Source organism: Lepisosteus platostomus, chromosome 9, assembly GCF_059453375.1.
Source record: "Lepisosteus platostomus isolate fLepPlt1 chromosome 9, fLepPlt1.hap1, whole genome shotgun sequence".
In the NCBI taxonomy this organism is placed as follows: domain Eukaryota; kingdom Metazoa; phylum Chordata; class Actinopteri; order Semionotiformes; family Lepisosteidae; genus Lepisosteus; species Lepisosteus platostomus.
Window position 1 is genome coordinate 2838216 of NC_142619.1, and position 16785 is coordinate 2855000.

The following is a 16785-nucleotide window of genomic DNA, read 5'->3' on the forward strand; positions in this document are numbered from 1 at the left end:
CCTCGGATATATTTTGGCAGTCTGCAAATTCCCCAGGTTACTAAGAACAGGCTGGTGCACTCCTGTAATTAACAGTGATACAATCTGTCTCCTTCTGGGCATTCAGTGCAGCTTTGTTCTTCTCCAGTCTGCCCTCTGTGCCAACTGGCCCCCTGCAATCCTGAAATCAGAGCCGGCGAGTCTGTGCCCGTGACCACATCGGAGCACGAGTATTTCTCGTTCCCCAAGCCCGCTGATGACAGCGATCGGGTTCAGATGAGCGCCTCGGGTCTTTGTCAATTCACAGTCCCTCGTGTCGCGAAATAACAGCCAGGAAATTCTTTCAGCTACCAGTGGAAGCCCAAACGCACGCCAATTAGAAAAAGGATATGAACAAATGAGTATATCCTGAGGTGTGTGGTGGCTCTGTGGCTTAAGGACCTGCGCCTGTGGCCAGGAGGTTGCCGGTTCGAATCCCACGGCCCAGCAGAGGAATCCTACTCCCTTGGGGCCCCCTGAGCGAGGCCCTTCACCCCAGCTGCTCCAGGGGCGCCGTATAAGGCAGGCAGGCAGACAGACAGACAGAACCAAGCACAGGCGCCATCAATGAAAACAGAATGGACATATTATCTCATTTACCTTCACTGATCACGTTCCTTATAATAATCATAATCATAATAATACCCCATTGAGTACACCAATTTTATTTATATATACAAATCCCATTTGACACATTTTATACAGTAACAAATTGAACTGCAAGTCCCACGAGCACTTGCTGTCTGCATGGCCTGACTGAGGCATGGCCAACTGGGAAATGTAGTTTTTAGAATTCAACTTTAAACTGCTATTTAAAAAAATACAGTGACAAATACAACAAGGCCATTGCTTTTGTAAACAGTCGTATGGACAAAATACTTCATCTCATAAAACTATTTTAAAAACACGATTGAACATTCAGACATTGAGCTAGTACATTGGTATTGGCAATCACTGAGTCATGTGCAAAGGAAATTGTGCTGTGCTCCTTGAAAAACTACAAATCCCAGCATACCTTTGAGACAAGGTTAATTCTGTAATGATTTGAAGTGTCGGACCCAACACATCCTGACTCACAGTGGCAAAAGAAATAAATTACCCGAAAAGTCGGTCTTGAGCTAACGGTGGGCAGATGGGAGCTGCAGTGGTTTCATTTTCTCGACGTATGTAACGGCGAAAAACAAAAAGGCACCCACTTAAAGAACTACAGCTCCCAGCATTCCCAACCACAGGAAAGCCACAAAAGGATTGTGGGAAATTAGCTGGCAAGTTGGGGGGGCACCCGACGACAATACCTCCAGAAATACCTGCTCTGCTTTCTCCTAAATTCACAATTATACGGTTCTGAGACCCGCCATCTCCGCTCTCTTTCGCTGTTTTTCCCCACAAGGATTCTCTAGCTCAGAAATAAATAATCCCCCTCTCCTCTCCCCATAGGCAGGATGAAGGGCAGAGGAGGGACTGAGCAGATGAAGAGTGTGTCACAGTTTGGGTGCCACACACACACACACACACACACACACACACACACAGCAGCCCAGTCAACATGACAGGGGCGTCTCTGAACCTCAGTCCACACTCAGCTCATCTCAGGATCACTCCTCACACACAGACAGGGCGGCCAGCACAGGCATGAACTGCTCTGTGTCAGAGCTCAGGGGCGTCTCTGAACCTCAGTCCACACTCAGCTCATCTCAGGATCACTGTTCACACACAGACAGGGCAGCCAGCACGGGCATGAACTGCTCTGTGAGTGTCAGAGCTCAGGGGCGTCTCTGAACCTCAGTCCACACTCAGCTCAACTCAGGATCACTGTTCACACACAGACAGGGCGGCCAGCACGGGCATGAACTGCTCTGTGAGTGTCAGAGCACAGGGGCGTCTCTGAACCTCAGTCCACACTCAGCTCATCTCAGGATCACTCCTCACACACAGACAGGGCGGCCAGCACAGGCACGAACTGCTCTGTGAGTGTCAGAGCTCAGGGGCGTCTCTGAACCTCAGTCCACACTCAGCTCATCTCAGGATCACTGCTCTCACACAGACAGGGCGGCCAGCACGGGCATGAACTGCTCTGTGAGTGTCAGAGCTCAGGGGCGTCTCTGAACCTCAGTCCACACTCAGCTCATCTCAGGATCACTGCTCACACACAGACAGGGCGGCCAGCACAGGCATGAACTGCTCTGTGAGTGTCAGAGCTCAGGGGTGTCTCTGAACCTCAGTCCACACTCAGCTCATCTCAGGATCACTGCTCACACACAGACAGGGCGGCCAGCACGGGCATGAACTGCTCTGTGAGTGTCAGAGCTCAGGGGCGTCTCTGAACCTCAGTCCACACTCAGCTCATCTCAGGATCACTGTTCACACACAGACAGGGCGGCCAGCACGGGCATGAACTGCTCTGTGAGTGTCAGAGCTCAGGGGCGTCTCTGAACCTCAGTCCACACTCAGCTCATCTCAGGATCACTGTTCACACACAGACAGGGCGGCCAGCACGGGCATGAACTGCTCTGTGAGTGTCAGAGCTCAGGGGCGTCTCTGAACCTCACCTCTAGTTCATAGTAAACGGCCTCAGAACGACCCTGGAGGAGATCGAGAGCTTTTACACAAACATACCAAAAAAATAAAGGATCATCTGTCTTCCCCCCCAAACGCACAGACTCTTGGGAAACCACCAACAACAACAACAAAAAAGTTCACATTCTTGAGTAGCCGGGGTCTCCTGGTAAAACCTGTCACCCTCTTCCCACCCCTACAACCCCCCCGTGGGGCCGCGAGACCCCCAAACCCGACCGACCCTCACAAAGAATACTGCTGCGCTGAAAACGGGCGAAGAGGAGACGCGTTAAAATTCTGGAAAGTAAAAACAAAACCATTAAAATAAAGCGATAAGGACAATAAAATCCGTCGCCATCACAAGAGCAATAAAGTCTTTCATTTTGGCAACTTTTTGACCAGTGGTACACAAAAAAAAAAAGAAATTTGTATAAAAAGCAGAACAACATTGCCTCTTAAATTAAACAATAGTCACAAAATATGCATAAAATAATATAAAATAACGTAACGAGCGCTCGACGTAACCAGGCTGCGTTCCCTCACTCAGAACTGGCTGGGAAGAGGGGTAAAAAAAATGATTTAAAAAAAAACGACACGACAAAACTACAAACCCCAGCATGCTTTGGTCTCTCACAACGAAGGGGCTCATGGGAAACGTAGTTCGACAAGCCCAGGCGAACCCACCCAGACGAAACAAGGCGAAGAAACGCGAAAATCGGGTGGCGGGCTTATAAAAAAAAAAGTGCAAAACCTGCTGCGACTTCGTCGCGCGGCCGTCGCGCGGTCCGTAGCAGAAGCTGAAACACCGTGAGCCCCCGCGCCCTGCGTGCGTGCGTGCGTGCGTGCGTGCGTGACGTGGCCGATCGCCGCGGGCGACACCGTCTCCTTCCCGAGTTTCCGAGCGGGAGACACGGGCTTCGTACGAGAGGGGGCGCCGCAGCTCACAACCGGGGTCCCCCCCCCCCGTCCCCCTGCCTCTGGGGCGCGTGCGGGGCGACCGGCCCGGACTCCCACTCCCAGACCCAGCAGGAAGGCCGGCCCAGACCCGTCGGGCCTCGCGGGCCGCGCAGGAGCCAGGGGCGGATCCCCGTCACCCCCACCCCCTGGGTCCACCGGCGGAGAGCCCCGCCCCCCCTGCACACACGCGCGAGCTCGCGCCCCGAAACACAGCGGGGTCTCAGAGAGCGCCGGACCGTGGTGGGGGGGGCCCAGGTCACACCGCACCGCGCCGGGAGGAGCAGGATGGGTCGCGGGGGGGGGTTAGGGGGACCGGGGCGGGGGCGGGGGTCAAAGAGGGGCATCGTGGGAGGTGCGGTTTTTGTTTTCAAGTACATCCATTCTCGAGGCAGTCCATGGCGATTAAAAAAAAAACTACATCTCCCAGCATTCCCTGCCCGACGGAGGTCGTCTCCCCCCCCCACCTCTCCTCCCCAAGATACAGAACGCCGCTGGGAGACGCACTTCTTTCTTTTTTTTTTTCCCTCCTTCCTCCCGTTCGCCTCGCACGGAAGACAGAGGAACGCAGCGACGACGATGGCAAAAAAAAACCAAACAAAACAAAGCGAAAGAAACAGAGCTATTGGCAAAAGGGACGACATTAAGAAAAACGATCCTCCATCCCAGCACGTCCGGCTCTCGGCAACACAGCTGCAAGGGGTGCTGGGACTGGCGGCGGCTCGGGGGAGGGGCTGCCGGGAGTGACCTGTCCTCGCCCCCCCTCCCCTCCTCTATTTGGACAGCCGGCTGATGACGCGGATGAGCGCGGCGTTCTCGTCCTTCAGACGCTGGTTATCGGCCCTGAGGTCGGACAGGACCTGAGAGAGAGAGAGAGACGGGCAAGCTGAATCTGGGAGAGGAGAGGAGAGGAAGAGAACAGAGAGAGAGAGAGAGAGACGGGCAAACTGAATCTGGGAGAGGAGAGGAGAGGAGAGAACAGAGAGAGAGAGAGAGAGACGGGCAAACTGAATCTGGGAGAGGAGAGGAGAGGAGAGAACAGAGAGAGAGAGAGAGACGGGCAAACTGAATCTGGGAGAGGAGAGGAGAGGAGAGAACACAGAGAGAGAGAGAGAGACGGGCAAACTGAATCTGGGAGAGGAGAGGAGAGGAGAGAACACAGAGAGAGAGAGAGAGACGGGCAAACTGAATCTGGGAGAGGAGAGGAGAGGAGAGAACAGAGAGAGAGAGAGAGACGGGCAAACTGAATCTGGGAGAGGAGAGGAGAGGAAGAGAACAGAGAGAGAGAGAGAGACGGGCAAACTGAATCTGGGAGAGGAGAGGAGAGGAGAGAACAGAGAGAGAGAGAGAGACGGGCAAACTGAATCTGGGAGAGGAGAGGAGAGGAAGAGAACAGAGAGAGAGAGAGAGATGGACAAACTGAATCTGGGAGAGGAGAGGAGAGGAGAGAACACAGAGAGAGAGAGAGAGACGGGCAAACTGAATCTGGGAGAGGAGAGGAGAGGAGAGAACACAGAGAGAGAGAGAGAGACGGGCAAACTGAATCTGGGAGAGGAGAGGAGAGGAGAGAACAGAGAGAGAGAGAGAGACGGGCAAACTGAATCTGGGAGAGGAGAGGAGAGGAAGAGAACAGAGAGAGAGAGAGAGACGGGCAAACTGAATCTGGGAGAGGAGAGGAGAGGAGAGAACAGAGAGAGAGAGAGACGGGCAAGCTGAATCTGGGAGAGGAGAGGAGAGGAGAGAACAGAGAGAGAGAGAGAGACGGGCAAACTGAATCTGGGAGAGGAGAGGAGAGAACAGAGAGAGAGAGACGGGCAAACTGAATCTGGGAGAGGAGAGGAGAGAACAGAGAGAGAGAGAGAGACGGGCAAACTGAATCTGGGAGAGGAGAGGAGAGAACAGAGAGAGAGAGAGAGACGGGCAAGCTGAATCTGGGAGAGGAGAGAACACAGAGAGAGAGAGAGAGACGGGCAAACTGAATCTGGGAGAGGAGAGAACACAGAGAGAGAGAGAGAGATGGGCAAACTGAATCTGGGAGAGGAGAGGAAGAGAACAGAGAGAGAGAGATGGGCAAACTGAATCTGGGAGAGGAGAGGAGAGGAGAGAACACAGAGAGAGAGAGAGAGACGGGCAAGCTGAATCTGGGAGAGGAGAGGAGAGGAGAGAACACAGAGAGAGAGAGAGATGGGCAAACTGAATCTGGGAGAGGAGAGGAGAGGGAGAGAACAGAGAGAGGAGAGGAGAGAACACACAGAGAGAGAGAGAGAGACGGGCAAGCTGAATCTGGGAGAGGAGAGGAGAGGAAGAGAACAGAGAGAGAGAGGAGAGGAGAGAACACACAGAGAGAGAGAGGAGAGGAGAGAACACACAGAGAGAGAGAGAGACGGGCAAACTGAATCTGGGAGAGGAGAGGAGAGGAAGAGAACAGAGAGAGAGAGAGACGGACAAACTGAATCTGAGAGAGGAGAGGAGAGAACACAGAGAGAGAGAGAGAGAGAGAGAGAGAGAGAGAGAGAGAGAGAGAGAGACGGGCAAACTGAATCTGGAAGAGGAGAGAACACAGAGAGAGAGAGAGAGAGAGAGAGAGACGGGCAAACTGAATCTGGGAGAGGAGAGGAGAGAACACAGAGAAAGGAGAGGAAGAGAACAGAGAGAGAGAGAGAGATGGGCAAACTGAATCTGGGAGAGGAGAGGAAGAGAACAGAGAGAGAGAGAGATGGGCAAACTGAATCTGGAAGAGGAGAGGAGAGAACCCAGAGAGAGAGAGATGGACAAACTGAATCTGGGAGAGGAGAGGAGAGGAAGAGAACAGAGAGAGAGAGAGAGATGGACAAACTGAATCTGGGAGAGGAGAGGAGAGGAAGAGAACAGAGAGAGAGAGAGATGGGCAAACTGAATCTGGAAGAGGAGAGGAGAGAACCCAGAGAGAGAGAGATGGACAAACTGAATCTGGGAGAGGAGAGGAGAGGAACAGAACAGAGAGAGAGATGGACAAACTGAATCTGGGAGAGAGAGAGGCAGAGGAAGGAGAGAGAGAGGGAGAGAACACAGAGAGAGGCAGAGGTAGAGGAAGTGAATGGGGGGAGGGTGGAGAGAGGCAGGGGTAGAGGCAGTGAAGAGGGAGAGGCAGACAGGAGGACAGGCGGAGATCGCCAGCCTGGGGTAAAGGCAACAGACTGAGACAGGAGCAGCCCCAGCCACAGGGCCCCTACCTTCAGCTCGTCCTCCAGCTCCAGCGCGCGCTTCTCCAGAGCTCTGCGCTCCTGGAAGAGAACCGGCACAGTCAGGCGGGTCAGGCCCCCAGGGCGGGGGACAGGGGGGACGGGGGGGGGGGGAGAGGAGGCGGAGATCGGGGAGACTCACGAATCTCTCCAGCTCCAGCAGCGCGGGTCTCCCGGCATTGCGCTCGTGGCTCTGAAACACAGTCAGCGGAGAGCAGGGTCAGCACGGCACAGGGCAAAGAACAGGGCGGCACAGAGTCAGCACGGCACAGGGCAAAGAACAAAACTGGACAGCACAGGGCAGTGTAGAGGATAGCGCAGAGGAGAGCGCAGAGCAGAGGACTGCGCAGAGCAGAGCAGAGCAGAAGACTGCGCAGAGCAGAGCAGAGCAGAAGACTGCGCAGAGCAGAGCAGAGCAGAAGACTGCACAGAGCAGAGCAGAGCAGAAGACTGCACAGAGCAGAGCAGAGCAGAAGACTGCACAGAGCAGAGCAGAAGACTGCACAGAGCAGAGCAGAAGACTGCACAGAGGAAGGACTGCGCGGGGAGAGCAGAGCAGAGGACTGCGCAGAGGAGAGCAGAGCAGGACAGCCCCGAAGCACAATACACACCTGTCGTTGTCTCTCCAGCTCCACTTTGTTCTGAATCAGCAGGAGTTCAGCCTCCTGTAGCTTCTCTTTCAGTCTCTCGTTCTCCTCTAATACTGTCTTGTATAACTGAGAGAGAGAGGGGTTCATACAGACACACTGACTGGACACTCCAGTACATGAACACTGCACTGAGAGAGAGAGGGGTTCATACAGACACACTGACTGGACACTCCAGTACATGAACACTGCACTGAGAGAGAGAGGGGTTCATACAGACACACTGACTGGACACTCCAGTACATTAACACTGCACTGAGAGAGAGAGGGGTTCATACAGACACACTGACTGGACACTCCAGTACATTAACACTGCACTGAGAGAGAGGGGGGTTCATACAGACACACTGACTGGACACTCCAGTACATTAACACTGCACTGAGAGAGAGAGGGGTAAATACAGACACACTGACTGGACACTCCAGTACATTAACACTGCACTGAGAGAGAGAGGGGTTCATACACACACACTGACTGGACACTCCAGTACATGAACACTGCACTAAGAGAGAGAGGGGTTCATACAGACACACTGACTGGACACTCCAGTACATTAACACTGCACTGAGAGAGAGAGGGGTTCATACAGACACACTGACTGGACACTCCAGTACATTAACACTGCACTGAGAGAGAGGGGTTAATACAGACACACTGACTGGACACTCCAGTACATTAACACTGCACTGAGAGAGAGAGAGAGAAATCCAGACATTGGTCACAGAGGAAAACGTACCATCTTGTAGTCGGGGGAGGAAGGCCGATTGTGGTCATTGGTGACTGCAGACTCACTGGAAGACAAAAACAAAACACAGACGATAAAACTGTACTGGTCACCAAAGAGGCACGACACAACAGCCGCAAGCGTCCAATCCTCTCTGGCCAACAGCGACCGGTCCAGTGTCTCACCTGCACAAAGAGCACGACCCCCATCGCACATCGTACAACAGCGTTTCACCTGCACAAAGGGCACGACCCCCATCGCACATCGTACAACAGCGTCTCACCTGCGCAAAGAGCACGACCCCCATCGCACATCGTACAACAGCGTTTCACCCGCACAAAGAGCACCACCCCCATCGCACATCGTACAACAGCGTTTCACCTGCACAAAGAGCACGACCCCCATCGCACATCGTACAACAGCGTCTCACCTGCACAAAGAGCACAACCCCCCATCGCACATCGTACAACAGCGTTTCACCTGCACAAAGAGCACGACCCCCATCGCACATCGTACAACAGCGTTTCACCCGCACAAAGAGCACGACCCCCATCGCACATCGTACAACAGCGTTTCACCTGCACAAAGAGCACGAGCCCCATCGCACATCATACAACAGCGTTTCACCCGCGCAAAGAGCACGGCCCCCATCGCACATCGTACAACAGCGTTTCACCCGCACAAAGAGCACGACCCCCATCGCACATCGTACAACAGCGTTTCACCTGCGCAAAGAGCACGAGCCCCATCGCACATCGCACAACAGCGTTTCACCCGCACAAAGAGCACGACCCCCATCGCACATCGTACAACAGCGTTTCACCTGCGCAAAGAGCACGAGCCCCATCGCACATCGTACAACAGCGTTTCACCTGCACAAAGAGCACGAGCCCCATCGCACATCGTACAACAGCGTCTCACCTGCACAAAGAGCACAAGCCCCATCGCACATCGTACAACAGCGTCTCACCTGCACAAAGAGCACGGCCCCCATCGCACATCGTACAACAGCGTTTCACCTGCACAAAGAGCACGAGCCCCATCGCACATCGTACAACAGCGTCTCACCTGCACAAAGAGCACAAGCCCCATCGCACATCGTACAACAGCGTTTCACCTGCACAAAGAGCACGAGCCCCATCGCACATCGTACAACAGCGTCTCACCTGCACAAAGAGCACAAGCCCCATCGCACATCGTACAACAGCGTCTCACCTGCACAAAGAGCACGACCCCCATCACACATCGTACAACAGCGTTTCACCTGCACAAAGAGCACGACCCCCATCGCACAACAGCGTTTCACCTGCGCAAAGAGCACGAGCCCCATCGCACATCGTACAACAGCGTTTCACCTGCACAAAGAGCACGACCCCCATCGCACATCGTACAACAGCGTTTCACCTGCACAAAGAGCACGAGCCCCATCGCACATCGTACAACAGCGTCTCACCTGCGCAAAGAGCACGAGCCCCATCGCACATCGTACAACAGCGTTTCACCTGCGCAAGGAGCACGAGCCCCATCGCACATCGTACAACAGCGTCTCACCTGCACAAAGAGCACGACCCCCATCGCACATCGTACAACAGCGTTTCACCTGCACAAAGAGCACCACCCCCATCGCACATCGTACAACAGCGTTTCACCTGCACAAAGAGCACGAGCCCCATCGCACATCGTACAACAGTGTTTCACCTGCACAAAGAGCACGACCCCCATCGCACAACAGCGTTTCACCCGCACAAAGAGCACGAGCCCCATCCCACATCGTACAACAGCGTTTCACCTGCACAAAGAGCACGACCCCCATCACACATCGTACAACAGCGTTTCACCTGCACAAAGAGCACGACCCCCATCACACATCGTACAACAGCGTTTCACCTGCGCAAGGAGCACGAGCCCCATCGCACATCGTACAACAGCGTTTCACCTGCGCAAAGGGCACGACCCCCATCGCACATCGTACAACAGCGTCTCACCTGCACAAAGAGCACGACCCCCATCGCACATCGTACAACAGCGTTTCACCTGCACAAAGAGCACCACCCCCATCGCACATCGTACAACAGCGTTTCACCTGCACAAAGAGCACGAGCCCCATCGCACATCGTACAACAGCGTTTCACCTGCGCAAAGAGCACGAGCCCCATCGCACATCGTACAACAGCGTTTCACCTGCACAAAGAGCACGACCCCCATCGCACAACAGCGATTCACCTGCACAAAGAGCACGAGCCCCATCCCACATCGCACAACAGCGTTTCACTTGCGCAAAGAGCACGAGCCCCATCGCACATCGTACAACAGCGTTTCACCTGCACAAAGAGCACGAGCCCCATCGCACATCGTACAACAGCGTTTCACCTGCACAAAGGGCACGACCCCCATCGCACATCGTACAACAGCGTTTCACCTGCGCAAAGAGCACGACCCCCATCGCACATCGTACAACAGTGTCTCACCTGCACAAAGAGCACGACCCCCATCGCACATCGTACAACAGCGTTTCACCTGCACAAAGAGCATGAGCCCCATCCCACATCGCACAACAGCGTTTCACCTGCGCAAAGAGCACGACCCCCATCGCACATCGTACAACAGCGTCTCACCCGCACAAAGAGCACGAGCCCCATCGCACATCGTACAACAGCGTTTCACCCGCACAAAGAGCACGACCCCCATCTCACATCGTACAACAGCGTCTCACCTGCGCAAAGAGCACGACCCCCATCGCACATCGTACAACAGCGTTTCACCCGCACAAAGAGCACCACCCCCATCGCACATCGTACAACAGCGTTTCACCTGCACAAAGAGCACGACACCCATCGCACATCGTACAACAGCGTTTCACCTGCACAAAGAGCACGACCCCCATCGCACATCGTACAACAGCGTCTCACCCGCACAAAGAGCACGACCCCCATCGCACATCGTACAACAGCGTTTCACCTGCACAAAGAGCACGACCCCCATCGCACATCGTACAACAGCGTTTCACCTGCGCAAAGAGCACGAGCCCCATCGCACATCGTACAACAGCGTCTCACCCGCGCAAAGAGCACCACCCCCATCGCACATCGTACAACAGCGTTTCACCCGCACACAGAGCACAACCCCCATCGCACATCGTACAACAGCGTCTCACCTGCACAAAGAGCACAACCCCCATCGCACATCGTACAACAGCGTTTCACCCGCACAAAGAGCACGACCCCCATCGCACATCGTACAACAGCGTTTCACCCGCACAAAGAGCACGACCCCCATCTCACATCGTACAACAGCGTTTCACCCGCACAAAGAGCACGACCCCCATCGCACATCGTACAACAGCGTTTCACCTGCGCAAAGAGCACGACACCCATCGCACATCGTACAACAGCGTTTCACCTGCACAAAGAGCACAACCCCCATCGCACATCGTACAACAGCGTTTCACCTGCGCAAAGAGCACGACCCCCATCTCACATCGTACAACAGCGTTTCACCCGCACAAAGAGCACGACCCCCATCGCACATCGTACAACAGCGTTTCACCTGCGCAAAGAGCACGACACCCATCGCACATCGTACAACAGCGTTTCACCCGCACAAAGAGCACGACACCCATCGCACATCGTACAACAGCGTTTCACCCGCACAAAGAGCACGACCCCCATCGCACATCGTACAACAGCGTTTCACCTGCGCAAAGAGCACGACACCCATCGCACATCGTACAACAGCGTTTCACCTGCACAAAGAGCACGAGCCCCATCGCACATCGTACAACAGCGTCTCACCCGCGCAAAGAGCACGACCCCCATCGCACATCGTACAACAGCGTTTCACCCGCACAAAGAGCACGACCCCCATCGCACATCGTACAACAGCGTTTCACCCGCACAAAGAGCACGACCCCCATCTCACATCGTACAACAGCGTTTCACCCGCACAAAGAGCACGACCCCCATCTCACATCGTACAACAGCGTTTCACCTGCACAAAGAGCACAACCCCCATCGCACATCGTACAACAGCGTTTCACCTGCGCAAAGAGCACGAGCCCCATCGCACATCGTACAACAGCGTTTCACCTGCGCAAAGAGCACGACCCCCATCGCACATCGTACAACAGCTTTTCACCTGCACAAAGAGCACGACCCCCATCGCACATCGTACAACAGCGTTTCACCTGCACAAAGAGCACGACCCCCATCGCACATCGTACAACAGCGTTTCACCTGCACAAAGAGCACGAGCCCCATCGCACATCGTACTACAGCGTTTCACCTGCGCAAAGAGCACGACCCCCATCGCACATCGTACAACAGCGTTTCACCTGCGCAAAGAGCACCACCCCCATCGCACATCGTACAACAGCGTCTCACCTGCACAAAGAGCCGAACCCCCATCGCACATCGTACAACGCGACAGCACAAACTGGGCAGATCCGTTTCCTGCTCTCCGCTCCTCTGAGCAGCGGGAGCGCTCGTACAGTCGACTTCACACTTATTTTCTCCTCCACCACACACCGGCTCAACGCTAAACGCTAAACTGATCCCTCCGAAACGGATGGCGCTCGCTAGTCTTTGTCTACAGGACTAAATTTCCAGGTCCGCGCCGTGCCGGGCTCAGCGATTCAGAACCAGCGAGAGCTCTGGTGGGGTGAGGCGGGCCTGTGACTCTGTGGACAAGCAGGCCTGTGAATCGTCTCTCCTCCTCCAGCAGAAGTATCGCTCTCCACCGCCAGGCGGCCTCACTGACACGTACTGCACGTTAACTCTGCCTGCAGGTCACCTGGGAACACTCCTGCGGCGACACGTCCGCTGCACAGCCTGTCCTTGTCCACTCGTCCATCACAGCGCCTCAACCAGTACAGGGACTAGTGAGCAGGAAAGGCCGCCTCACCTCACAGTTCCCACTAACTCCCCCTCTGGCCAGTGGAGAGACCAGCATGGAGACTTACGATAAGATGGATCAGATCGCTTTATCGGCCACATACAATGTGTCTTCTCTCAGACCCCAGCCTGCTCTCCAGGAGACACACAGACAGGGAGAGAGAAGCTGGGGGTCAGAGCGCAGGGTTGGCCATTTATACGGCGCCCCTGGAGCAGCTGGGGTGAAGGGCCTCGCTCAGGGGCCCCACGGAGTAGGATTCCTCCATGGGATTCGAACCGGCAACCTCCCAGCCACAGGCGCAGGTCCTGAGCCACAGAGCTAGCGCTCCGCTCCTGGTCTAAACTCGGAATAAGATCCTTCTGTTGGCCAGATACAGTGTCTCGCATGAGGAATGTGTCTTTTCTCAGACCCCAGCCTGCTCTCCAGGAGACACACAGACAGGGAGAGAGAAGCTGGGGGTCAGAGGGCAGGGTTGGCCATTTATACGGCGCCCCTGGAGCAGCTGGGGTGAAGGGCCTCGCTCAGGGGGCCCCACGGAGTAGGATTCCTCTGCTGGGCCGCGGGATTCGAACCGGCAACCTCCCAGCCACAGGCGCAGGTCCTGAGCCACAGAGCCAGCGCTCCGCCCCTGGTCTAAACTCGGTATAAGATCACTCTGTTGTCCAGATACAGTGTCTCGCATGAGGAATGTGTCTTTTCTCAGACCCCAGCCTGCTCTCCAGGAGACAGACAGACAGGGAGAGAGAAGCTTGGGGTCAGAGCGCAGGGTCGGCCATTTATACAGCGCCCCTGGAGCAGCTGGGGTGAAGGGCCTCGCTCAGGGGGGCCCCACGGAGTAGGATTCCTCTGCTGGGCCGCGGGATTCGAACCGGCAACCTCCCAGCCACAGGCGCAGATCCTGAGCCACAGAGGTACAAACTGAAGCACTTTCACAAAGCTCGCGATTTTGTGCTCCGCGCGGGACGCTTGCTATTTTGCTATTTCTCCACGCCGTCCCATGAATTTAACCTGTCGATCGCCGGTCAGAGAAGGAGCAGGCCGTTACCTGGGCGCCGTGGAGCCGTCAGACAGGCTGTCCTCCAGACCGTCGCTGTCGTCGTTCTGCAGAGACACGTGGGACAGGGTGAGAGCCGGCCCCCCTCGGCCAAACAGCGACAGGGCAGCCCGGCCCGCGGGGCCGACGTCGGGCCGGGGGACAGGAAAAAAACGCAGCCCGGGCCTTTCAGCGGTTCGCAACGGCACCTTTCGGGCCGTGGGACACGACGCGCGCTCGGAGATTAAGGACGTTCCCAGGGCGGCGTGTCTCTGTGTCTCTGTGTCTCTGTGTCTCTGTGTCTCTGTGTCTCTGTGTCTCTGTGTCTCTGTGTCTCTGTCTCTCTGTGTCTCTGTCTCTCTGTCTCTCTGTGTCTCTGTGTCTCTGTGTCTCTGTGTCTCTGTGTCTCTGTGTCTCTGTGTCTCTGTGTCTCTCTGTCTCTCTGTCTCTCTGTCTCTCTGTCTCTCTGTCTCTCTGTGTCTCTGTCTCTCTGTGTCTCTGTGTCTCTGTGTCTCTGTGTCTCTGTGTCTCTGTGTCTCTCTGTCTCTCTGTCTCTCTGTGTCTCTGTGTCTCTGTGTCTCTGTGTCTCTGTGTCTCTGTGTCTCTCTGTCTCTCTGTCTCTCTGTCTCTCTGTCTCTCTGTGTCTCTGTGTCTCTGTGTCTCTGTGTCTCTGTCTCTCTGTCTCTCTGTGTCTCTGTGTCTCTGTGTCTCTGTGTCTCTGTGTCTCTGTGTCTCTCTGTCTCTCTGTCTCTCTGTGTCTCTGTGTCTCTCTGTGTCTCTCTCTGTCTCTCTGTCTCTCTGTCTCTCTGTGTCTCTGTGTCTCTCTGTGTCTCTCTCGGTCTCTCTCGGTCTCTCTGTCTCTCTCTGTCTCTCTCTGTCTCTCTCTCTCTCTCTCTCTCTGTCTCTCTCTCTCTGTCTCTCTCTCTCTCTCTCTCTCTCTCTCTCTCTCTCTCTCTCTCTGTCTCTCTCTCTCTCTGTCTCTCTCTCTCTCTCTCTCTCTCTCTCTCTCTCTCTCTCTCTCTCTCTCTCTCTCTGTCTCTCTCTCTCTGTCTCTCTCTCTCTCTCTCTCTCTCTCTCTCTCTCTCTCTCTGTCTCTCTCTCTCTCTCTCTCTCTCTCTCTCTCTCTCTCTGTCTCTCTCTCTCTCTCTCTCTCTCTCTCTCTCTCTCTCTCTCTCTCTCTCTCTCTCTCTCTCTCTCTCTCTCTCTCTCTCTCTCTCTCTCTCTCTCTGTCTCTCTCTGTCTCTCTCTGTCTCTCTCTGTGTCTCTCTCTGTGTCTCTCTCTGTGTCTCTCTCTGTGTCTCACCTCGGCCAGTGTCCTGGTTATGATGCCGGTGGACCGCCTCTCCCTCCTCGCTTTCCTCCTGTCCTTCGCCACCAGCCGGGCTGCCTTCTCCCTCTGGCCCTCCTCGTCCTGGGGGGAGCCCTCGGATGGGTCCACATCTGAAACAGGCAGGGGGGGCAGACAAGGGTTTTAAAAACGGCTGAACTGCATCTCCATGTTGCGGTGCTGACCGGTCCTCTCCCGGTGCCCCTCGGCCCCCCCCCCTCACCTCTCTCTGCGGTAGTGACCGTGATGACTGGACTGACGCTCTGGACGCTGCGCTGAGGCTCCTGTGGAGAAGGAGGGGACAAGAGAGACCATCCATCACTCACAGGAGTTTGAGAGAGTGAGTATTTTATGTTTAGGGATATCTGTACAGGCGTACAGCCATCCATCATTAACAGGAGTTATAGAGAGGACTGTACGAATTTTTCTCCGTGTGTGAGGTATGTCGCAGGAGTCTGTATTAATCTGTGTGTGTGAGGTGTGTCTCTAGGGTCTATATTAGGGTCTGTATTCATCTCTGTGTGTGTGTGAGGTGTGTCTCTAGGGTCTATATTAGGGTCTGTATTAATCTCTGTGTGTGTGTGAGGTGTGTCTCTAGGGTCTATATTAGGGTCTGTATTAATCTCTGTGTGTGTGTGAGGTGTGTCTCTAGGGTCTATATTAGGGTCTGTATTCATGTCTGTGTGTGTGAGGTGTGTCTCTAGGGTCTATATTAATATGTGTCTCTGAGAGGTGTGTCTCTAGGGTCTATATTACCGTCTGTATTAATCTGTGTGTGTGTGAGGTGTGTCTCTAGGGTCTATATTAATCTGTGTGTGTGTGTGAGGTGTGTCTCTAGGGTCTATATTAGGGTCTGTATTAATCTGTGTGTGAGGTGTGTCTCTAGAGTCTATAAGAGGGTCTGTATTAATCTGTGTCTCTGTGAGGTGTATCTCTAGGGTTTGTTTTAGGGTCTGAATTAATCGGTGGGTGTGTGTGAGGTGTCTCTAGGGTCTATATTAGGGTCTGTATTAATCTCTGTGTGTGTGAGGTGTGTCTCTAGGGTCTATATAAGGGTCTGTATTAATCTGTGTGTGTTTGAGGTGTGTCTCTAGGTTCTGTATTAATCTCTGTGTGTGTGTGAGGTGTGTCTCTAGGGTCTATATTAGGATCTGTATTAATCTCTCTGTGTGTGTGAGGTGTGTCTCTAGGGTCTATATTAGGGTCTGTATTAATCTCTGTGTGTGTGAGGTGTGTCTCTAGGGTCTATATAAGGGTCTGTATTCATCTCTGTGTGTGTGAGGTGTGTCTCTAGGTTCTGTATTAATCTCTCTGTGTGTGTGAGGTGTGTCTCTAGGGTCTATATTAGGGCCAGTATTAATATGTCTCACCTGTGTTGCTTTGCTGACAGTCTTCTCCGCTTCCTTGAGGTCAA

The 16785-nt window shown here is 54.4% G+C and overlaps 1 protein-coding gene across 1 annotated transcript in view; it reads right to left on the reverse strand.

Moving 5' to 3' along the window:
- Nucleotides 1-667: 667 nt before the first annotated feature.
- The window catches only part of ppp1r12c (protein phosphatase 1, regulatory subunit 12C), a 27833-nt gene continuing 11715 nt past the window's right edge, over nt 668-16785 (reverse strand). The window contains exons 13-21 of the mRNA XM_088646464.1: nt 16742-16785; nt 15595-15655; nt 15348-15484; nt 14057-14112; nt 8134-8188; nt 7361-7465; nt 6892-6942; nt 6741-6791; nt 668-4388 (exon numbers count right to left, since the gene is read on the reverse strand). The exon at nt 16742-16785 is cut by the window's right edge and continues 13 nt beyond it. Of these exons, the coding sequence (XP_088502590.1) occupies nt 4302-4388; nt 6741-6791; nt 6892-6942; nt 7361-7465; nt 8134-8188; nt 14057-14112; nt 15348-15484; nt 15595-15655; nt 16742-16785 (647 nt within the window). The 3' untranslated portion in view covers nt 668-4301. The remainder of the gene's footprint in view (nt 4389-6740; nt 6792-6891; nt 6943-7360; nt 7466-8133; nt 8189-14056; nt 14113-15347; nt 15485-15594; nt 15656-16741) is intronic.